This window comes from Ceratotherium simum, chromosome X (genome assembly GCF_057802395.1).
Source record: "Ceratotherium simum simum isolate JZ-2026a chromosome X, ASM5780239v1, whole genome shotgun sequence".
NCBI lineage: Eukaryota > Metazoa > Chordata > Mammalia > Perissodactyla > Rhinocerotidae > Ceratotherium > Ceratotherium simum.
In genome coordinates, this window is record NC_141940.1 from 119,892,338 (window position 1) to 119,917,407 (window position 25,070).

Below are 25,070 nucleotides of genomic sequence, written 5' to 3' on the forward strand. Positions count from 1 at the left end.
CCATCCTGAGGAAATACTACTAAATACGGATAAAGATTTATACACAAAGATGTTCTTTGCAGAATTATTTATAACAGAGAAACATTAAAGACAGTATGAAGATTCTAAGAGAATCTAAAAGCAACCTCGTCAGTAACAGGGGTTTGGTTAAGTAAATCTTGTTCAACGTAATGTTTTACAGCCTTGTATATGATGCTTATATAGAGTTCTTGATGATATGGGAAAATGCTTGATATACTAAGTGAAAAAAGCAGAATAAACTTGTACATACAATATGATCCCAACTACTGACACAGCATAGAACAAAAGACAGGAAGGAAATAGGCCAAAATGTTTACACCGGTTGTCTCTGAGGAAAAGGTTTGCTAACACATATTTTTCTATTGCTGTATTTCCTTATGTACTTCCAAAACTTTTCTCCAAGAAATAAAGTGAAAATGGCAGAGACAGAACCCTGTATAATACTTAAAAAACAAGACAAAAACCTGTTAAGAATCATTTCTTATCAAAGAATTTCAGGGATCCTAACCTAAGACTCTTCTCCCAGGCCCCCTTGCCCTGGGCCTCACTGGAGATTGATTTCTGTGGCTGGGTCACGTTGGGGTGCCCTGGGCACACGTGGAGTGTGGCAAGAAGGTGTACACATTGGTTCTCTGTCTTGACTGGATTTTTTTTTTTTTTGGTGAGGAAGATTCACCCTGAGCTAACATCCATTGCCAATCTTGCTTTTTTTTTCGCTTGAGGAAGATTGGCCCTGAGCTAACATCTGTGCCAATCTTCCTCTATTTTGTATGTGGGATGCCTCCAAAGCATGGCTGATGAGTGGAGTAGGTCTGCGCCTGGGATCCGAACTCGCAAACCCAGGCTGCCGAAGTGGAGCATGGGGAATTTTAACCACTTGGCCACGGGGCTGGCCCCATTGACTGGACTTTATTACACAAAGGATACAACATAAAAAATGCTGGCCAGCAAGTTGCAAAGAAATTCAAAATGCTAATTTTTATTGTCTGTAATAAAAGTAGAATTTATGGACTTTACTTTGGTCATCTGTTTCTATATGTCAATCCTGGTTGCCAAGAGAATGTTTAGCAAATAAATGAAACGCAATAAAATTTTTTTTTTAAAAAAAGCAATTTGCTTGTAGGAAAATCCAAACACAAAAATATAAGTAAAACTTTGCAGTCTCTTCTTCTCCCCTCTGCTCTCCTCTCTATACTTAATGTATCTATTTAAGTAACTTTGGGGTTTCAACTCCTTTATTTCAACTCCTGCAATTCAGAGGAGGAAAAAGCCACTTTGGGTTGGATCAGTAAGGGAAGACTCTAGGTGGGATAGTGATTCCTAAGTAGGGGTGATTTTGCTCCCTAAGGAACAAGTGGCAGTGTCTGGAGACATTTTGGTTGTCACAACTTGGGGAGATGCTACTGGCATCTAGTGAGTAGAGGCCAGGGATGCTGCTCAACATCCTACAGTGCACAGGATGGCACCACACAACAGAGAATTCTCCAGCCCAAATGTCAAGAGTGCCGAGGTTGAGAAACTCTAAGGTAGCATTTAGACTTCGTGCTGAGACTTGAAAGGTGAGAAGGATTTGGCTAGGCTGAGGAGGTGGTTCGTGGAGTATGTGCTGGGCACTTGAGGAAGGAGGCTTGGTCAAAGGCAAGTCAAAGATGAGAATTCATCTACAATGAGTGGTCACAGGAGAATAACTCTGAGGAGCAGAGGTGCAGCCATTGGCCATAAGAACGTGCAACACATGCTCCTAAATGTTGTGGCTAAATGTCAACTTTCAATATAGCACAACAGCAAGAGCCACCTGAATTCCTAGAAAATTCTAGATTATCTATTAAAAGGAAGTTCCATGATTCACCAATAATAATAAGTATTCATATGAATAACAAGTCATGCAGACTCAATGGCAAAAAGGGCAAGTAAAGCCACAAGATACAACCCTTACCCTAAATGCAAAACTCCTCTCTCTTTCTCTAAGTTCACTGCATGGGGTAAAACATTACCCGAAATTGCAAAAATAACCTGGTTTGGAGTAAAATGGTTCTGATCTCGCATTGCTAATCGGTTATAAAGCAGGGAGAAAGAATTCAGGAAAGGCAATGTAAACTTGAAATTCCGCCAGGAATTTATAGTTAGTCAATCACTTGCTTATTATAGACATTTACATTGGCTTTACCAAAATGTATTTGTCCACTGCAAATAAATGAAGAAGTGTAGATAGATTTGAAGTATGTGTGAGTGACAATTTGGCTAACTGGAACAATCTAAAAACAGACCAGCTGTACTTTATATGGAAGGAATCGTGGAATCACGAGATGGTGGGGCAGAGAGGACCTTGGATGTGATGTGATCTGACCTTCCCCTCATACAGATAAGGAGACCAGGGTTCTGAGGAGATCTGGGAGTCATCTGTTATACTGTTGGGAACTAGATCTCAAATCTTGTTTCTCTTACATCCTCCTGTCTCCTTAGTTTTCAAATCCAAACATGTGTGTGTGGGGGTAGGTGGGGGGCGTGGGTGTATTTGTGTCAAAGAAGTGGGACTAAAAGTAACAGCCAATATTAAATTGAGCTTTTAATATACATAGTTATGTCCTGCATGGCATAATTTGTTGTCTTGATTAGTTCCATTTGTGATCTTATCAGAATCTTGAATATGTATTTTTTTCCTGCCTAAATGCCTACCCCATAGCACTTAGAATGAAAATTCTGGGACAGAGGAGATGAAGAGTTTGGTCAGAAGATAGAGATTGGCAGATCTCAGAGCCTTTCAATTGCTATGGAAACACTCCAACTCTATGGGGAAGAAAATAGAAGCAGGTTGGAATCTCTGCCACTCCATATGAAAGCCACACAAGATACTGACAGTAAACATTTTGGGAAAAATCTGAAGGAATTTGCCTTGGTATTTTTAGGTCAACTGACAACGTATGAAATTCACAAGTAACGGCAAATCTGTAGAAATAGAAAGTAAATTGGTGGCTGTCTGGGACTGAGGGTGGGAGGGAGGATTCATTGTAAGTGGGAACAAGGGATCTTATTGGGATGATGGAAGTGTTCTCAAACTGGACTGTGGTAACGGCTGCACACTTCAGTAAATTTTATGAAGATCATTGAATAATACACTTAAAATGGGTGAATTTTATGATATGTAAATTACACCATGATAAAGTTGTTTTAAAAAAAATCATAGAAACTGAAGACAGTACAATTTTAATCACTCTCCACCCTCCTGACCAAGGCTGCCGAATCAAATTTTGACGACCATATTTCCACTAATACCCACCTTTAAAGCAGGTCTCACTGAAATATCCAGTTCTCTACCAAACTATTTAGACGGGGGTAAAAGAAACATGCTTCAACCTCTTACAACTAGATATTCCCATTACACTTTTGATTCTTAAGCTGGAAACTATAAGAAGTCTTGTGTCATTTCCAGATGTGAGAGTCACATAGGACTGAATAGCTGCTTTTCAAGAGAGTTAGGAAATGCATTACTTTCTTTAATCTCCAATGAATGGGTCTGCTATCACAGACTACAGAATACAAATAATCAAGTTTTTTGAACTTGTATTGTGAATGCATCTATTTTTCTCTGCTGTTATTCATTGTCCCGTTTTACTGCAGCGGGAGGAGACTAGAAACCTGAGGTCACACAGTGGCACTTTTACTCACAGGACACTTACGGGGTAAGGCTGAATGACAGTGAGGAGTATCGATTCTTTGCAGCTTCTGTAAGAGAGAAGAACAAACATTTATGAAATGCACAGAGCCTGGACTCTAACAGTAACAGTGTTCTTTTGAAATGAAACGTGTGATGCATTGGTGAATGTTCCTTGGGCTTCCAGGGCAGAGAATCAAAAAGCTCAGAAGTGTGCTTTCAGACCACAGAGAAAACCAGAATCAAGCGCTTGCCCAGTGTAACAAAGCCTGGGGGAAAGCTTCCTATGCGATTTCTGTTGGGCAATATTATCTGCGATGCCAAAGAGCAGGGCTCTACAATAAAACTCGTTGAGGGAAGATCGGTTTTAGAAGTGTCAACTCAATCTCTTTACACTTGTTGCTGCTCTCAAAATTGATTCTCCCCTTCTGGTTTTCCTTTAGCTGCTTAAAAATTTCTGTGTGATTTTCTGTAAGGGCGATAGATTTTTAAAAATTCTATCAATTCATTGAAAATCATTATCTTCTCAGGGTCAGCATCATGAAAGAAAAATGTCATGTAGGTTTCTTAAGGAAAAACAGCATCCCAGCAGACATCAATTCCCATAGCGTGTGGCTTACTAAATCTGTGGTAACAATGCCGAGGACCTTGGGCCAGATAAATATTTCAGACAGGCACTCATTGTAATATTGTTCACAATAGGGAACGCTTTGTAACTAAAAGCAGAACAATGTGATATAATGGTTTATTTAATTTCCCCCAAGTAACGCAAACCTTTCAAATAACTCCAACCCTGGGGGACAAATCATAATACGGGTTGTAATAGTTTTTCTTCCTTCTTTCTTTTGTTTCTTTTTTTTAAATCATGAACAGGAGAAAGGTCAGTTGCCACTTTGTTGAGGAGGAGCTGACTTTTTCTACTGTAGGTTGTAATTAATTACCTGGTTTTGTGATTTATTGCCCAAATGAATAAAGCGAAGGGGATCTGTTCCCTTGGAGAAGCCACTGCAAATCACATTTCTAGTGCTAGCTGCTCTGGGGCTTGGCTCACTCATGTCTGGCTGGGTTGGACCATGTTCTAGGGACTTGCTACAGCAAGTGGTGGGTGTGGGCCCTGAGGGAGGGAGTGGGGAGGGGAAGGACAGAAACCTAGGGAGCAGGGAAGGGATGACTAGAACTCAAGGAACTTAAGGAAGAAAGAATTAGAACATTTAGGATGATGGTGATGGTGGGGAGGGCAGCACACTGTTGACAGTGGCCTGTCCGCTCCCATGAGTTCCCAGTTGCCAAGGGTTGGCAGAGCATCCCAATAATGGGAGTAGACAGCTAGTATTCTCATTAGATGGAGTCAGAGAGCAACAGTGTAGTCAAACAAGAATTCAGTGGATAAGATGAATGATTCTGCATTGCTGGTGGGCATGTAGACACGTGTAGCAGTTAAGGGGAGTAATGTGGCATCACTAGGCAAACTTTAGTGTCACAAGCACTACGACCCAGCCATTCTGGTTTATATCACAAAGAAATTCTGTCACTAGACTTTAAGGGAACGTGGATGAGGATGTTCCCTGCAGTGGAATGTGTGGAGGTGAAGCATTGGAGGCAAGTTGGTTGTCCGTCTCTAGGAGAGTAAATATGTGAACGTGTGGATGAGCATCATGGAATGATGCAGCAGGAGGAAGCAGAGGTTTAGATGTGCATATTAATTACTTGGATGAACCTTAAAACATAGTGTGAGAAACAGGATGAGATATATAACATAATACCGTTTACAAAAGCTCAAAATACCTGTGCACAAAACAGCAACATATATTCGGAAGAATGCATGACAGGATACACACTAAACATATTAGAATGGGTTCCTCTTGTGGGAGATGGGAGTGGGTGCGAGGATAAATATATAAAATCAGAGAAGGGCCTTGCATGAGTCTATGATGATTATCATTTATACCATGAATTTATGAATTTGATTAAGTCAACTCACTGCACCTGTGGTTTATAAAAACTCACAATTTGAAGGAGGATGAAGAAATTTGGGGTAGTCATATGTAAGCAAACTTATAATAAATTATTTAAGGGGAAGTCTCTAAAGTGATCCCTAATTTGCTCACCAAGACAATAGAGAACCAGCCTCCCAACTCTGTGGGCCTGTTCCACGGCACCAAACTATCACTCCCTTGCTGGATTTAATGTGATCCCTAGGCTCCCACTGTTTCCCACGCAGGTGTCTCCATAAGAGGAACAAATGTGCAGAAAGCAACACAAACAGAATCAAAGCACTGCTTCTTAGCTTTCAGTCAAGTTTCCCTAGTTTATAGGAAACAAGCAACATTCAGCAGATGAGAAATGGGATATAGCCCCGTTGGCTGAAGAATCTGGGAGCGTGGCAGCCCTGGTAGTGGACCTGTTTGTCCTGCCTGGCCTGTTCTGCCCAAGTCTGCTCCCAGAGCCCTCATTAGCAGGCATTGTGTCCCCGGACCTCATTGTCTGGCCACAGCTGATTGGACCTGAGTGTTGGAATGAGCCAATCAGATTTCCTCTCCAGAATCAGAACTAAGAGACACAGATGATGAGAGTTGGGAGCCGAATCACATTCATGGCTAAGAGTAAAGGTTAGAGATGCCAGTGGCCCCTGAGCAATCCTGGTTCCCACTATTCCTGAGAGCTGGTTGTTCACCATTCTGTTAGAAATAAAATGATTTATGTAAAATATCTCAGTATGATATCTATCATCAGTTCTGGGAATGGGCTTTTATTTCTGTTTTCTTTCATCTGTAAGTACTTAATTATCACCTGCCAGACAAGAAGAATTAACTCCATAGTGCTTTGTGTCCCTTATGATTCCTAACCCAATCCTAGGAGGAAAAAAAGATCGAAGCCATATGCGTTCATATGTTACAGGATGCTAGATGATTGAGGCAGATCTGGCTGAGGCCTCATGCCAAAGATGTCAATCACCGCTACATGCCAAAGCAGGGTGCTCCAGGACTTTCAAAGGAGGTACTGAAAACCAGAGTTTGGGACCATTAACCCCTTATTCACCTTAGGGCCTGACTTATGACTTAATTGAAAAAAAAAAAAAAAAAAAGAAAAAGGGAACAGGGAGAGGCTGGCGGAAGCAGCACATACCCAAAGAGCAGAGGCTATAGTTGCAAAATTACTACCCTTCCACCGAGGCAGGCCCAAAATGTGCAATTCCTGCGGACGATACATGGAAGATGCAATAGAAATGGTGCCCTGGGGTCATTTAATGAAGGCATCTTGCTCAACTGAACTTCTTCCAGGGACGAGAGGGCCTTAGTATAAAGACGTAGAAGCTGAGGACTGTTGGACATAGCCGGCCTTTGGGTTCCGTCTGACTCAAGGGAGCTGCAGTTGGAGCAAGCCAACACAGAAATCTTCCAGGAATCCACAAAAGTGCCCACAAGGGAAAGAGTCAACCTTCATTATCTTCCATGGATAGAGGAAATCAATGCTGGATTACGTTGGTGCCACTCAAGTGAGAACTTTCCTGCTTTTTACCTCCCTGTCCTGGTCCCGTTTCAATGTGGAAGGAGCCAAAGCTACAGAAGAATGTTGGGGACTGCCCCTTAACCCACTGCAAGCTTCTCAGGCCAGAAATAGGGGCAAGGGAGAAGTTTTGTGGAGCTGGGAGTTTTGACCATTACATGACAATTGAACGTTTTAACTACAGATTACAAATTGTGTAGTTACAAGTGACTGGAGAATTTTTCTGAACCTGCTCAATACATTTATGGGGCCTGTCTGAGATTTTGTTGAGGGCTAAGGAAGAAATGGCCTTGGAGGACCGGTATGAATGGGCAAGGGGGGAAAAAAACACTTGCTTTACGATTCGACCCTGAGACCCACCTGCTATACTTATCCCCAATTTCTCTTTACTTAAACTGACTTGAATAAATCATATTCTTTGAGTCCAAACAATCCTTGACTAAGACAGTGAGTGCTTAAAAAGAACCGTAAGAAGAAACAATAAAAAGGTAAACACAAGTATGAAGGATATGAGGTGGTGGGGTGGACAGGAGAATGGATAGGCACACAAGACTGTGGGAAAAATGCTAATTTTCTCTAGAGCAATGCTCAATGGCACCATATTTATTTGTTCACTTCTGGGAAGGGAAGCAGATATTCACAGCTCCAGTGCAGTCTGTTAGAAGCAGACTAGCCCCTGGAGAAGGACTTTTGTTTTTCATCTTAGATGCTAAGAAAATAAGCACTGACACTCTTTTGGCTTCCTATTGCTGCTGTAATAAATTACCACAAACTCCGTGTCTTAAAACAACACATACTTATTATCTTACAAGTCTGGAGGTCAAAAGTCTGAAATGGGCTTCACTAGGTTAAAATCAAGGTGTCAGGGCTGCATTCATTCTGGAACTTTTCCAGCTTCTAAAGGCTTCCTGTAATTCAGTTCATGGCCCCTTCCTCCATCTTCAAAACCAGCAATGTAGCATCTTTAAATTTCTCCCTGACTCTCTTGCCTTCCTCTTTCACTTACAAGGACCCTTGTGATTACATCAGGTCCACCTGGATAATCCAAGATAATTGCCTCAACCTTAACAGAATCACATCTGCAAAGTCTCAAGCTCTGGGGATTAGGATGTGGACATCTTTGTGGGGGGTCATTATTCTGCCCTACCAGAGAAGCTAGCTTTATTAGTTACCTAGTGCTGCACAACAAGTTACCACAAACTTAGTGGCTTAAAACAACATACATTTATTACCTCACAGTTTCTATAAGTCAGAAATATGAGCATGGCTTAACTTGGTTATCTTTTTTCAGTTCTCCCACAAGACTGCAAAGTGTTCCCAGGGCTGAGGTCTCATCTAAAAGCCCAATTGGGAAGGATCCACTTCCAAGCACACTTCCATGGTTTTTGGTAGGATTAAATTCCTTTTTAGGCTGTGAAACCAGGGGCCTCAGTTCCCAGCTGGCAGTTGACTAGAGGTCACCCTCAGTTCCTTGCCACATGGGCTTCCCCAACATGGCAACTTGCTTCGTCAAAACCAGCAAAGGAGAGAGTCTGCTGGCAAGAGGGAAGTTACAATCTTATGTAACACAAGCATGGAAGTGATATCCCATTACCTTTGCCATATTCTATTGGTTAGAAGAAAGTCACAGGTCCCACCCATACTAAAAGAGAGGCGGCGAATACACAAAGCTATGAATATCAGGAGGCAAAGACCATTGGGGGCCATCTTAGATTCTGTCTGCCACACTAACAAAGAGAGATTCGCAACCAAGTAAACTTTAAATATTTCAAAAGTAGCTTTCACCTATGAATCCACTTCACACAGAATTTTGTTTTGTCAAGAATATCAGGAAGAAGCATTGCTCAGTATACCTTGTTAATTTGAAAATGGGAACCATTTTTCAAAATATGTCTATTATATTTATGGCATTTAAAGTCTTTGAGTTTATCATAATTCTCTGTAAATTGCCTGAAAGTTAACCTAGATTGATTTTGATTTTACCATTTAACGAATGAATGAAGTTATTTGAATTGAAATAAAAATTTCCAATATGCTATTTATAATCTGGACTGAGGATGTACTTTTCTTCTGTTTTCTCTCATCTATAGTTATTTAATTATAATCTGCCAGACAAAAAGAATTAACGTCATAATGTTTTAGATCCATTAGAGTCCTAAACCTAAGGTCCTAGGAGGAAAAAAAAAGACCTAAGCCATTTTAAAATAGCCTCGACAGAAAGATTGGAATTGAGAATGGAAAATGTCACATTCAAGTAATCAGATAACTTCTTTTTATGAAGGCCTAAAACAGCTAGAGAGTTTTAAAAATCCAGTTAGAAGCACATTTAGAGAAGTATTATTTCATAATAAATTCCAAGTGAATTTCCTACTTTTGAAGAATAATTTCAACTTGTAGCACCAATATTTTTTAAGTGGTTGAGTTTGTTAAAACCATCATTTTAATCTCTGAATCACAGTGTTGACCTGCAGAGGAAAATATGGTCTAACCTACCCTAAACCACTCCTATCAAATTTGCCTTCAAGTGCTCTCTCTTCATTTCTTTAATAAAAGTCTTTTCTTATCCTTTTTTGATGGAGAGTCCCTTGAAACATGTTTGGGTCACCCAGCATCAGCGGTTGCAGGTCACACTTTGGCATCACATCCCACTTTTAATTTCACTGGATGTGATTCTGTTGCAGCAAGCAAAGCGATGTGAGGAAGAAGCTCAGATTCTAATGAGGCTTTTGGTATTAAAATCTCTTTCAATAATGAAGCTAAAGCTGGTGTTCTCTTTTTCTTAGAGCAGGCACCTTTCTTTAACTGACTTTCCCACTTTATATTTACATGATTTCGATATTGCAACATATAATCATCTTGACATGCGCTACTGTATATTTCCCTTCTAGACCAACTAAATAGATCCCTTGATTAACTCAGAGATTGATACAAATTTAACAGAGTTGTGAAGAGCACTGAGATTTCCTCAGAGATTGGGAAAACAAAACAAAACAAAAACAAAATAACTAAAATATATAGGAAGATGTTTTATGTCAAAATTTAAGAGTCTTGCTTTAAAAAAATTAGTCCAAATAAGTTAACTATAAGATTTTAAACTTCAAAAGTGGAAGTAAGGAATCAATCTACGAAGGCTGAAAGGTTAGGTTTTTAAAAGGCAAAATAAAGAGGTAATTTAGGGCTATATATGAAAGGATTTTGTAAACTGTAAAATAACATTCTAACATAACTCAAAAGATGGATGTGCAGCATGTTTATTTGGAAAGCAAGGCAGTAAGGCACAGGGAAAGGGCATTTGAACTCTCACTTCTAGGATATTTTGGTGGTGAACATGATGTAGTCCATGCAGAAATAGAAGTACAATGATGTACACCTGAAATTTTTACAATGTTATAAACCAACGTTACTGCAATAAACAAAAAAAATTAAAGTAAGGTAAATACATGCACACATAAGATTCTTTCTTCTTCTTGCACTTCAGAGTTCTTCAAAGAGATTAGAAAAAATTCTTCTTGCAAGCTGGTGCATCTCAGCCCTTAAACTCTGCTGGTGGACAGCCACTGTGATGGAAATAAGAACCGATAAACAGCATTTCTTCAATGATTCTTTGCTTAGAAGAGCCTTTCCGCAATCCTAGGGTGTTATGAAGCTGCTGGCAAGCTTTCTATTTTCTCTTCCTACCTGATCCTGGAATGTGAAAAGAACACTAAGATTTTTGTGATCTGATAACCAGCCATAACATAGAGTCAGCCTAGTCAATTGCTGGCAAAGCTGGAGGAAATACGTTGCTTTTCATTTTTGGAAAAGTCGCCACAGGACTACTTGGAATGGAGGTTTAATGCTTTATCTAGTTGATCTTTCCAACACTCTGAAAGAGCTTGTAATTATCCACTGTATAAATTCTGAATAGGTACTGAAGCCATTAGCTGGAGAGAATGGAAATGGCCAGCAAATGACCAAGCATTCAAACAAGGTCAACAAATTTAGGCTGTGTGATCTGTCATGGACTTTATGAAACATTAACACTCTACCCATTGTTGCTGAACCTCGCCTTTACTTTGATAACTACACAGAAGAGGAATGGGATTACTTGTCATTTCTCAACTATGTTCAGAGGATGCTGAGGAAGAAAATGGGCATAATGAATCCACCATACTCATCAGGGCAGCAAAGACAGAGAGGAGATGGATCAAAGAGTTCACTTGTCCAGTAGCATTGGCTTGGCTTCTACCAATTCTACAGACAATGTCTCTCCCACTACACTACCATTTTACCCTTGAGTGAGGGGTTTTACTGCTCAGCAAAAAAAGGACCATCAGTTTGGCAGCCAAAGGGAAAACGAAGAAAATTTAAGGAAAGATCCTTATTAAGCAATATGTTAAAGAGTTCACCCTAAAAAACTGGATGATTGTATTGTTCATCTTTTCCCATCTATGATATGGAGGCTCCAAAGATGGCCCTCAATGGACCACATTTTGTTATTTATACTTTCGTGTAATCTCCTCCCCTTGACTCCTAACTAGTTCTGTGACTTACTTTTGACAAATAGAATATTGTGGAAGTGACATTTCTTGACTTCCAGGCCTTGGATAGAACTCTTAGAAGCCTTGCAGTGTCTACATGGGAATCTTGGAGTGCTCACTCTGAGAGAAGCCAGTCACCGTGTAAAAAGTGCAATAACCTTGCGACCACCAGGTTGTGAGGAAGCTAGCCATGTGGAGAAGCAGTGTGGAGAGAGGGAGACTTGCCTGGCCAGCCACAGCTGTGTCAGCTGTCCAAGTCCAGGCAACAACATATGAGTGAAGAAGCCACCTTGGATGCCCAGCCCAAACAAGCCTTTATAAGGCTCTAGCTCTAGCTGTTATTTAACTGTAGCCACATGAGAGATACCAGTGAGAACCATCTGGACGAGCCCAGTCAACTCACAGAATCATGAGATATAAGAAATTATTTTATTAAGCCATTACATTTGTTGGGCGGCAATAGAAAACTGGAACATCATCTGTCCTTAAAGAGTTTGAAAACTACGTTTTTAAAAAACAAGCAATCAAAGGAGCCAAATGGTTTCGATATTGAACATGTCTCCCTTGTCAAGGAAGGGAAAGTGTCCAATCTAAAGGCTCCCCAGAATACTGTAATGGGGACCCACACTTAAAAAAATATCTGTCATACAAACATGTACGAAAGTACGGAAAAGGATACTCTAATTGCTGGAAGTGAGGTTAGCACAATTGTAATACAAATTAGGGACTTTTGGAGATGAGGTGGAAGGGAAAAGAACCAATAAATTTAGGGGAGAGGAAAAGACCCAATCAGAGTCTAGGACTAAAAATGCTTCATTACTAAGAATTTTGAGGGCACAATTGTCAGTGCATTGTGGGGTATATATTTGAACTTTGCAGAGAAAAGATTAAAGTACATTATAATTTTAAGTTTAGAATTAAATAGCTTACATACAACCAATGACTTGAATACAAACTTAGGGAGAAGCCAGAATTCTTTGCAAAGCCTAATTCACATTTTACTGAATGTATTTAAGGCTTAGGATGTGCTTTTCTTTGTGAAGAATATTGGGTTACTAGGTTAAAGTCCATATAAATGATGCAGTGATTATCAAAATTAACATTTTAATGAAATTGTCTCATTTCAAGCCCTTTATTTTATTGTATTTTTTAAATCTTTGCAGTAAAATTTCAGGTTAGGCATTCTGAATTTGGAAACTGCTGCTAAGAGAGTTTTATTTGTATGGTATTTGTTTTTGGTTTGACCTAAATTTTTTGTCCATTTAATTCATTTTTTTTGCTGAATGAATGTTGTCCTTTGCCTTTGAACTAATTACCTTGAACTAATGGATGAAACTGGTACTTACATTTAAGATTTATAAAGGGCAGCAGGGTCTCTCAAGATAAAATTATTTTATACACATGTATTACACTAATAGCTCTTACCTCATTCATTCCTTCCATAAGTATTTACTGAGTAGCTAGCAGATGTAAGCCATTTGGGATACATCAGCGATTCTCAATGGGCAATGATTTTGCCCCACAGCGAGTATTTGGCAATATTTGGAGACATTTATGGTTGTCACAAAGAGGCAAGTGCTAGTGGCATCTAGAGGGGGGCGGACAGGGATGCTGCTAACCATCCTACAATGCACAGTACAACCCCCCAAAACAAAGAATTTTCAGCCTAAAATGTCAGTAGTGCCAAGATTGAGAAACCCTGGGCTATATCAGATATACCCCCCACAAGGAAAAGCACTATCCTGACTTCTAACACCACAGAATAGTTGGACCCCATTTGGAACATTTTATCAATATAATCACATAGCATGAACTATTTACTTTTCTTTCTTCTTTAACTCAGCATTGTGCTTGAGATTCATCCAAATTATCATGTGCCATTGTGTGACTATACTACCCAATGGGGAGTGGTACAGTCATTATCCATTTACCATTGATGGCCATTTGGGTGGTTTTCAACTTGGGGCTGTAAAAAATAGTATTGCTAATAATATTTTGTATATGTATTTTGGTGAACATATGTATGCATTTCTTTTTCGTATACACCTAGGCGGGGAACTGCTAGGTCATAGGGTATACATGTGTTCAGGCAAAGACGCTGTTTTATTTGGCTCTATCATTCCTTCCTGATCTTGTCACGTGTGTATCTCTTTAATTCTACGAACTCCAATAGCTTTCCTTTACTTTATTCTTTTACTCTTCTTAGTGTCTGACTGAGCTCCTTCTGTTCTGCCAGCTATTGGAACAACTTGCAGTCCCTCAATACATGCTGTCATCTCAACACATTTTCTTGAGTACATGTGGAGATAAGTGCTATTATGACTGAAAGACTTTATGTTAAATAAGCAATCAATTTATGTCTCACAAAGGAGGGGATGGAGAAGAATGTCTTAAAGTTACTCAGGTAGTTAAAGCTTTGTCAGCTGAGTGAGGGGTGCAAGAAGGTATGAGCATGTAACATTCAACTCACCCAAACTAAATAGTACCAACTGTATCAAAATTATTGGGAGCCCCAAAGTCCTGGTGAGCAGTTGGTAATAGTCCAAGCTCATTCTGATGAGTTGAGAAAAGAGAGGATTAACTCACATCATCTCATTCATTTCTGGCTGCTTGATCTACTTCCAATATGAAAGCATTCTTGCCATCCTCTTTTTGTCTGTCTATATCTTCAAGGATGTGTTATTTGAAGAGCTAAATATCAAAATTTGCAAGAGCATTCTTGTTGGCTCAGAACATACAAAGAAGTCTCTAGACCTGGCTATTTACATTTAAATTCACTAAATAAAATAAAATAAAAATCCAGTTCCTCTGTTGCACTAGCCACATTTTAAGTGCTCAATAGCCACAAGTAATTACAGGCTACCATATTCCATCATCGCAGAATAATCTATTGGACAATGCTGTTCTAGACGCTCATCTAGAGATATTTTCCCAAGAAACACAAAGACGATCCTCCTCCAAAATTTTAGTGTGATCTCTATCTCATTCTAAAGGAGGGGGGCAGTTTGGCCAGCTAGATCTGATTGTTGGAAGGCACACAGAGACAGAAATGGTGTTCAGGGACAAGAAATTATATTGTATAAACTTTGCAGCAGCCCATTCTTGAGAAAAAAAATTTTAATAATTTATCCCTAAAATTAAGAAATGCTATATTTTGCTGAAATAATATGATAATTGCTAAAGATTTTAAGTAATACTGTTTCAATATTTCCCCAAATGGATTCCTCTGGGCTCGAGTTCATACAAAACTGGAAAAAACTTTGAACAACAGCAACAACCACAAAATATGAACTAGATTAATAGCTAATATGTTCTGAATGATTACCATGTGCCAAACATTGTACTACATATATTTTTTGTTTTGCCTAATTCAAGCCTCCCAATAATCCTGTAAAGAAGGTACTGTCATGCCCATTTTGGAGATGAGGAAACTGAGGTGCAGAGAGATCAATTAAATGGTCCCAGTTCACACATTCAGTAACCAGAAGAACCAGAACACAGACTTGAGCTTTCTGACTCCAAAGTCTGTGTCCTTAATTGTTAAGTTGCTCTGTAGAAACTCAGATATGGATCTAGAAGCACAGCACTCAGAAGGCACCAGAGTGGCATTCTGGCTGTCCCGGTAACACCTCTAAGTGAGGTGAGCATTATTAGAACTTAAAAGGAGCTTCTGTTTCTCATATACATTTGAGGCAAATCACATCACCCCACTGGGCTTCACTTTTTTTCATCTGGAAGAGGTGGGAGTTTGGACTAAATTAGTGGTTTTCAAACTGTGCTCCATGAAACCCTTCTGAGACAGGGACACTTGCCAGTGGGAAGACCCTTGATACCCCTGTCTCTTTTCAACCAGAAACCCTCCACTGCTTTATGCTCTGGGATTGTGGGTCAGGCTTCTGTTGAAGAAAGGGTTCTACTGCTAAAAGCAAATAGAAAAACCAATGGAGAAAATTATTGCTACTAGTTCATCGAATTCCAGTAGGCCTTAATCTGCAATTCTAAATCCCATTCTGAATTACCATGAAGGTGTCCAGTATCCTCTTCTAACTTAAACTTCTTTTCCTCAATGAAAAGCAAAGATAAAGTTTTATTGGATTTGGTTGCTTTTCTATTATTTACATTTTAAGAATGACAATAATATTGCTTGCTATTTTATATTGTAAACGTAGAGCATTCCAGTAATGATCACAACACCCTAGGAGATAGGTAATACTATTGTCCCCATTTTACTGATAAGGAAATGAGGCTCAGAAAGGTGAAAGCACTTTTAATAATGTCATGTGGCTAGAAAGTGGTGACATTTACTTACATGACCCTAGACTTTGGGCTTGGCCAATGACTTGCTTTGGTCAATGGAAGAGGGACAGAAGTGACAGTGTGCCAGATCAGAGCCTACTTTTTCAGAGGCCATGCCTGCTCCTGCTTGCCCATTCATGCTCTGTATCACCATGTGCATATCATACTCTGGCTAGCCCCCTGGTCCAAAGAAGATGAAAAACCTGTAGAGTAGATCTGAACCTCATCTGCAGCTTCTAGGCAAGCCCAGCCAAGATCAGCAGAGCCACCTCAACCAGTTTTCAGATGCATGAGAAAGAAACGCTTATTTACAGACACAAAAGGACAAATATTGTATGATTCCACTTATATGAAATATCTGGAATAGGCAGATTCATAGAGGCAGAAAGTAGACTAGAGGTTACCAGGGGCTAGGAGGAGGGGGGAATGGAGAGTTTTTGCTTAATGGGGACAGAGTTTCCGTTTGGGGTGATGAAAAAGTTTTGGAAACAGGTAGTGGTGATGGTTCTACAACATTCTTGAGTGTAATTAATGCCTCTGAATAATACACTTAAAAGTGGTTAAAATGGCAAATTTTATGTTAACTATATTTTACCACAATAATAAAAAAAGAAATGCTGGTTGTTATAAGCCACTGAGATCTTGTGGTTATTTGTTACAAAGCAATAGCTGACTGATACAGCTCTCATCTAATAGTAGGACAGGTATAATATAGAGAGAAGAACGAGAATTTGGTGTAACACTGAATATGTGTAAGAGAAGAAGAAAAGAGAGGAAAAACGTCAGATTCAACATCTGGTCTGCTGAATAAAATCTCTCCATGTTAAACATAAATTAGGCAGTGGGCCAAAATAGGAATGGATTGTTGGGGAAATTACGAGACCACTTGCAACTGGTTTATGCCATTTCAGGGTCATTCCCACGGAGGCACTGCTGTCATGGGGCATGTGAGATGACTAGAGGAATTCAGGGAGCTGGAAACATTTTTGAAACATTAAAAAATTTGAAGCCAATACAAATTTGGAGCTGAAAGACTGGAAGAGATTAGAAAGAGACAGGTAGCGTCATCTGCCAAGTTGAAGCTGTTAGAAAGAATAGTTCATATCCCAAGTCAAACACATCATATTCTTATGCAATTCAAATCAATTTGCCTTGACAGTTGCTTTCCATTTCCCTCTTAGTTCAGAAGGTATTTATGTTTGATTCTGCTCCCTTTCAGCCCGTACTTCTCCTTCCGTTTGCCAGGCCTGCAGTGCTCTCACAATTTAAACAGGGATGTAATATATTTTTAAACGCTAAAATTAAACAGAGGCCCAGAGACTGCAATGGACTATGTGGCACAATCACAAAAGGGAGGTGGCAGTTGAAGCCGTTTTTATACATACGCTGAGGGGCTAAAATTGTTCAAGAAATGAGGTGTTAGCTAAAAGTCCCAGCAGCAAGCGATGTGACTGCAAAATGGAAATAATAATGATGACGATAATAATAATAATAATAATAATAAGAGGCCTGTTCAGAGGATTATTGTGAGAACAAATTATAGACGGGTGAACTGCTTTTAGTATCTTGGAAGAAAGGTATTATGTAAATTCCAGTTCTTTTTCTTTTCATTATTTTTCCTTGAAGACTGCCAAAAAGAAAAAAAAAAAAAAAAAAAGATCCTAGTGGGTGGATGAGAGCAGGGACTGAGGGAGGGAAGGGAGAGAAAATAATTCAAAGAAGCAAGTGTTATAGAGAAGCACTTCTTGGCCATCGTGTTTAGTAAACTTCATCTACCTAGCCACGCAGCTATGTAGGAGGCGGAGTGATTGCGAGATGTTTTCCCCCTCTTGCTCTTGTCCAGGAAATATCTAGATTTTACATCCATTTTGCTAAAAGCATCCTCTCCATCTTGTTGATATGGCTATTGCCTTCACTTCCATCATTGTGCTCTGTGTTCTTAACACCCACCGAGAATATTCTCCCCAGGCAACAATAAATGCCTGGTCCCAAGGGCAGACACTGATATTACGTGCTCTAGGCGAGTTAGTGTGCAAAGGCCAGTACGTGAAACTGTTGTTTTAAACTGAACATTTCAGAAGGCAAGGCTGAACGTCAGCTTGTTGCACTTTATAGTAAGAGAAGTTAAATTCCTATCTCAGGCTCCATGGATATGTTCAACTTTGTCAGGTAAGATGATAACGAGACGCTTATGGCTTTCACGACCACCAAGACATGAACTGTTTTTCACGTTAATTTATTCAATAACCATATTTGGAGAAAATAACATTTTTATCAAGAAGTGGAATGCCTCCAGTCTCCTTTCTCTCTGGTCTATTTGGAAGCAATCTGAACCATCTTACTGAGGTATTAGGTTGATCACGCCACTTCCCTTCTCAAAATACTAAGATGATTTCCAACTGCATCTCAGATTCAAGTCAGATTCCTAAACTTTCCCCCCCAGTAGGGGATACACCCAGTAGCTTTCTACTTATCTTCACTTACATTTCAACTTTAAAGACCACTGGAATTCATTCAACAAACGTTTGACAAGCCCCTACTATGTGTCAAACTGTTCTAGGCTATATGGATACACCAGTGAACAAAACAGAAAAGAATCCCTGCCCGTCTGGGGTTGCTATTCCATGGAACAACCTGGGACTTGGGCATTTGAGCAGAGGATGCCCTAGCTGGCTGGAAGTGGGCCTGGGCGAGCCCCTTCCACCTCTGGCCATCTGTGTTCCATCTGGAAGATGCAGCAACTGGACTGGACCGCAAATTACATGAGTCCCCTATATTAATAAAGCTGTTTCGTTCAATGTCCTTCACCTAGAGCTTCCTGCGACCTTTTCTTCAACAGCAAATGATACCCCACCCTCTTTCTTCAGAACACTCTCCAGGAATCACTCCTCTGAAGTCTTCCCAGATTACTCCATCTGCCTACAGGCCTACTGGTGTCCATGGCAACCTTTCAACATCCATGACAGCTCTGCAGGGGCAGGTGGGAGGAAAGACTCCCTCTCCTTAAAGAAAAGAGGGAACAAATTGGGAAAAGAGAGAAATGGGTTGCTTGGAGTCACATGGCTTGGACTGTTTTTGATTAGAAGGCTACTCTGCACAAGGTTTCAACACAGAGAGGAATGAGGGATGGTTAGGATCTACGTGGGGCCAACCAGCGACATTCTCAGAGAAACTACCAGTATAAGTCACCATTTATTTCACACCTACTGTATGGTAGGGACTGTGTAAAGCACTTCACACCCAATATCTCTCATGTACTCCTTCAAGTATGCTAGGAATTAGGTATTACTATTCCCATTTAGAGATGAAGATACAGAGACTCTGGAAATTAAAATACTTAGAGCCCAGGTGACAAAAGTAAAAAAAAAAAATCCTCATTTACCAAAGCATATCCACTGCTGCTGCAGGAGGAGGGTCCTTGCTACAGACCCAGTCGCAGGCTCAACCCTGGGGCAGAATCTGGGTCACGAGTGGCAGCGTTAAGTAGGATAAGGCATGAGAGATGCATCACACACTGCCCTGACCCATACGTCTTCATAAATGATGGTGCCTGCTGTTGTTGTCATTAAACTGTTACTGTTTTTCTTATTATTAATTCCTGTCTCCAGAGCCCTGAGGGAGAGCATTCCAGAAGATACAGAGGAGAGTTTAGCCCAGTGATGGAGTTGGCTCACTTCACTGCCACATAAAGAATTGCTCTCCCCCTACCATGCATGCTGCAAGTTCTGGGAGCTATTGTCTGAGCTCACATCCCTGAGGTTCTGAGAATAACTCCTGCGGGAGCTGACATGACGCTCTAGACTGTTCTCAGCTGTGACTCGGAGAAGCCTGGGAGTGCGCCGGTTTGCAAAGCAGGTTTCTAAAGCAGGATCTTGACACTCGTCCAGGTCGGCAGCTTTCCAGGATGGAATTCAGTCTCACGGGTCTGACAATCACTCTCTCTCAGAACTTGTCAAGTCACATGACATTGTCTCTTGTCCGGAGTGTGTGTCCCAACCAGTAGCGTTCATGTGGGAGATGATAAGGGAACATCAGAAACCATTTGAGTACAAGTCATCAGAGCTATGTCAGCTTCCATTTATTATTCATCACTGACTGCACTAGGCCTGGGTTGGGCTGCTTGACCCTCATCGTCTCTAATCTCAGAATAACTCTGTAAGGTAGTTTTCATTATTTCCACTTTACATATAGGAAAATAGGCTCTCTTCAAAGAGCTTAAGCATCTTGTCCAAAGCCACATTGCTCATTCGAGGTAGAGCCAGGAAACCAACCCAAGCCACGTGCACAAATGTTCTTTCCCTCTGTCCTCGATAAAGTCACTATCAGTATTCAGAGTGCCCATACCCTAAAGTTTTACCGTTTTCTATTGGCTCATTAGAGCTGCCCAATAAAGATACATGTTGTGTTTGTCTTTACAGGCTCCAAAGCATGGTCCCATCTTGTTTCGTTTAATTTCCATAATGCCACTGATAGGTAAGTATCGCCTTCTCTATTCGGCAGTTGACTAAACTGTGGAGCAGAGAGGCTAAGCAATTTGTCCACTTCACCTGGCAGGGCGGGATTTGACAGCTGTAAAGCAAAGCTACTGCAGATGTCTTGGAAACATGGAACGGGAAAAGAGCAGCTTCGACTTGCGGGAGATAGGAGGGAAATTGGTGGAGAACCATAGAGAAGGCAGCTTTTGGATTGGATCTTGATGGATGGCTAAGAGCTTGGCAAGAAAAGGGGTTTCCAGGATCAGCAAGTTGAAAATAGTTCTACAGGCAGTAATGCTTTGGGTCTCATTAGGGAATAGTGTATTTCCAAGCATAACTAGGACACAAGATGGGTGAGTGGCTCTTGAGAGAGAGAAGGCTGGAAAGGAAGACTGGGGAGAGCTGAAGAAGATGCTGTTGACGCAAAGAAGCCTGGTGAGAACCACTCTTCAGTAATGGAGTCAATACAGAGGGAGAGGATGGTGTCAATGGGTAGTATCCGGCAGAAATTATCCCGTGCATAGGAAACCTAGTGGAGTTACAGGTGAAAATTTAAATGTATTGAGTGTAATTCGTGTTTTTAGTGGGTGTCATACAGCAAGGAAAGCTCTAGAATGCCTGTTGTCACTATTAGAATTTAGAAAGAAACCCATTAACTTTTTTCAGAAGGAAGTCAGACACAAGAATAAAGGTTTTCAAAACTACCCAGCCTAATTTGGATCTCATTCATTCACATATTCATTCATTCACTTTTTTTTTCATTCAATAAACATTAGGTACCTGGGACCATGCTAGGCTATAAGGATATGGAGAACATAACAGGTTCCCTGTCCTCAAGAAGCCCACAATCTAGACCAACAGATAAACATAATTACAATGAAGGTGCCATGTAGAAGCATATATGGATATGGTGGCATGAAGGGGGAAGGAGTCATCTCTTCCTAGGCTATATGTGAGGAAAGTTACACTCAAGGAAGCATTTGCAAAGTAGGAGACACTTCAACTGGTCTTGAGTGATAGAGGAAGAGTTTACCAGGTGGGCAAGGAAACGAAGGAAATTCCAGGTTGTGGGAATAACAAGGTAGGAGGGAACACGGCACACTTGGGGGCTGCTGGTCATTTCGTAATGCCATACCGGAGGACAAGCAGGGTATAAGGCTGATCAGGAGTGTGGCCCAATCACAGCGGGTCTGGAATCTATGTTAGGAGTGTGCCCTTTATCTCAGATGACAGTGACCCTGAGGTGGGTTCTTTAAGCTGGGGACTGATACAATTAGTTTTATTTTTTAAAATTCATCCAGCCAACAGTACAGGCAGGTGTCAGGGGTGTGGGGAGAAGGTGACTCAGTGACAAAGCTATTGCCATATCCCTGGTGAGATGGAATGATGGCTTAAACTAAAGATGTAGAAATGGTGATGAAGAGGAAGGGAGACATAGGAATGATTTAGAGGAAACCTGTGTCCAGAAGCTTCACATTATGAACAGTATCCAAGAATGAAAAGGTAAAAGCCACAGATAGAATTAGTGAATTGGAACCTACATACCATGTTGTTCTGCTGCCAGAAGTAGCTGGGGTTCCCAGGTGTTCCTAGGGGTTAACAATCATAGCCACTACCTCCCAGTCTACATATATCAGAACTGGAACTATGTGGAGGTCTACTGGGATTGAACTTGTACTTGAATATCTACAATAAGGCAATGGTAAAGTCTCTGAACTCTTGCTCCAATTGACAACTTTCATATGCATGTTAGGGAAGAGAAGGCAAGCGTAAAACAGAGAAATACTATTTTTAATGTTGACAAGGAAAAAAGATGATGCTGTTGAAGAAGCTGTAATTCAAACATGGCACATACAGAGACTGCTTGTAAACAGCTCCAGGACAGAGTGTACCTTCTTACCAAGAGGAACAATCAGATTAAGGAAGAATAGGTACATAGCTCAAACATAGCTACCCTGAAACAACATCCAAATCTCAGAAAACCTAGCAATGCCCTAATCTTCTCTGCAAGTTGACAGATTTTCAGTCAATCATGATAATATGTTCCTTGATGGAAAGAGGATGTGGGATTTATACTAAATTTTTGAAGTGTGCCTTTCATGTTTGAACTTAGCCTCAACCTCGGAAAACCATTTATAAATTAATCAATGGCTATAACTTATCCATGGCAAGGCAGAGAGAAATTCTGTTTTCTTGTCTATTGGGAAATATTGCTTTGAACATGAACTTGGACCACACTAACCTTGCAACTGAATTCCGAGACCTTTCTGCTTTGTAGTAATAGGGTTTCTACTCTGCAATTGGGCTGACTATATGAAAAAAGAAAGTGTCTCACTCGCAAAAGCTATCCAATTACTACATGAAGAATCATATAAAGATTACTTTTCAAAAGCAGATACCCACTGGGGTTAAAAACAAAGAAAAAAAATAATCAAACAGATAGAAGTTGTGGAATAGCTACCTTCCTACAGAACCTAAGAGTGTAGCCTAGATCATTTCTTTGTATATCCCCTAAAATAATAACAAGTTAGAGTTTTCATACTATCATTGGCTTTTATTCTTTCTACTTTCAAGGCTATGAAGAACAGAGAGGGTGGAGGCTGGTGATTTCCATTTTTAATCATCCTATATTTTTCACTCCTGCCACCAAATGGAAGCTTAACCTCATGTCCAGAACCAGAGTGAATTAAAAAGGATGCAAATCAAGATATATGCAACAATCTTTTAAAAATATGAACAAATTTTTATCTCTTACACTGAGTATTCGTTTTCTTGAGTTTCATTAATGTCTAAGAAAGACCAATATTTATCTAGGTAAAATAGAAAAAAAATTCTATAGGGTGGTAAGGGGATAAGAAAAGGCAAATATAAAAAATGAGTTAAAGAGTGAGAGTTTTCAAAATTACCTGATGCATAGTACAAAATACTATGCATAGAAAAAAAGTATGAAATAAAATACAACAAGGTCTGAATTGATCATAATATGTTGGAAATAATGGTAAGGGATTAGCAGGAAATATAAAATAGGTAGGAGACTATTACTGTGTGAATATGATTTTGATAATATTGTAAAATCTTATTTTTCATATTTGATGAACAGTAGCAACATTAAAATTACCATAAGGAATGATTATACAAACACACATCAGGGGTTCTTTTAAAAAATGCATTTTCTTTGCCCAAATGAGATATTAATGGCTCCACTGAAACTCATGTAATGCATCATATAAATACGTCTTTAAACAAATGCCCTATAAAACTGTTAGGAGAAGTCTGAACAGAACAGGTGAAGTAGTCAATCTGCATAGTTAATAACTCACTCTTTACGTGCTTTGCTCTTATTCACGTGCATTTTCTCCATGTAGATGAACTGCTATTCATTTAAAGAAGGGGAAATAAAAGCCCTCCGTGTAGATCCCCATAAAATGATTAAATGCGAGTGGTACTTTGAGCTTGAATTTGAAGTGGCTAGCTGGGTCATCCTCCAGCTTCCAAGTTGTGCCAGATTCCAACCCGGGCCGGGTCTTCTGCTTAAGAAGACATGGGTTGGGGGCCGGCCCCATGGCTTAGCGGTTAAGTGCGTGTGCTCCGCTACTGGCGGCCTGGGTTCGGATCCCGGGCGTGCACCGATACACCGCTTGTCCAGCCATGCTGAGGCTGCGTCCCACATACAGCAACTAGAGGGATGTGCAGCTATGACATACAACTATCTACTGGGGCTTTGGGGAAAAAAAAGGAGGAGGATTGACAATAGAAGTTAGCTCAGGGCTGGTCTTCCTCAGCAAAAAGAGGAGGATTAGCATGGATATTAGCTCAGGACCGATCTTCCTCACAAAAAAAAAAAAGAAGACATGGGTTGGGGTGCCTGGGCTTGAGATTCTATTTCGCCAGAGTGGAGTAGTGAGGCCACCAGGAGAAGCCCCTTGCTGCCCTCTCAGCTATCGAGATGGGAAGATGAACCAGAAGTGGGAGGTCTCGTTCAGACTTGCAGCCCTTAGAGCCACTCTCGTCCAGTCCACGGCCAAGCACAGTCCTAGAATCTCCTGATTTCAAATCAGGACTTGAGAAATGTTGGTGAGTGGGTCCCCTACAGCTGCCAGAGACAAAATAAACGTTATGGTGACAGGAAGAGCTCCACAACTATTTTGAATCCTATACTGTATGTCCCCAAAGATGCTCTCTGTATGATGTATGTGGATATTTATTTAATTCACATTTGAAAGATTTTAATCAATGGTCTGAAATGGTTTTTTTAAAAAATGAAGCTCAAAATTAGTTTATGCTTATGCATAACATAAATTATATATAAACTTTGTCAAATGTAAAGACAAGGCTACACAATTACAGGCATATCTGCCTAAAACAGATCACTTTGACCATTTCTTTGTGGCCTGATTGTACAACTGCTCCCAACATTGGCAGTGAAAAAATTTACTGTTGGTGGTTTTGTGTCAAAGACACTAATTCAATTGAGAATGAAACCCATGTGATGATTCCTATGGGAGGCTACATCATTTACTGGGAAAGCATGATGACTGGTCTCCAATGTAGGCTCCAATAACTTCATAACAAAGGACTCTGAGTAACTTAAACTTATTT

General features: G+C 40.2%; 1 protein-coding gene across 1 annotated transcript in view; it reads right to left on the minus strand.

Annotated features, from left to right (window-relative positions):
• Nucleotides 1-25,070, minus strand: part of FRMPD4 (FERM and PDZ domain containing 4) — a 535,550-nt gene that overhangs the window by 42,157 nt on the left and 468,323 nt on the right. Inside the window, exon 5 of the mRNA XM_087426512.1 lies at nucleotides 3,699-3,744. Coding sequence (XP_087282638.1) covers nucleotides 3,699-3,744 — 46 coding nt within the window. The remainder of the gene's footprint in view (nucleotides 1-3,698; nucleotides 3,745-25,070) is intronic.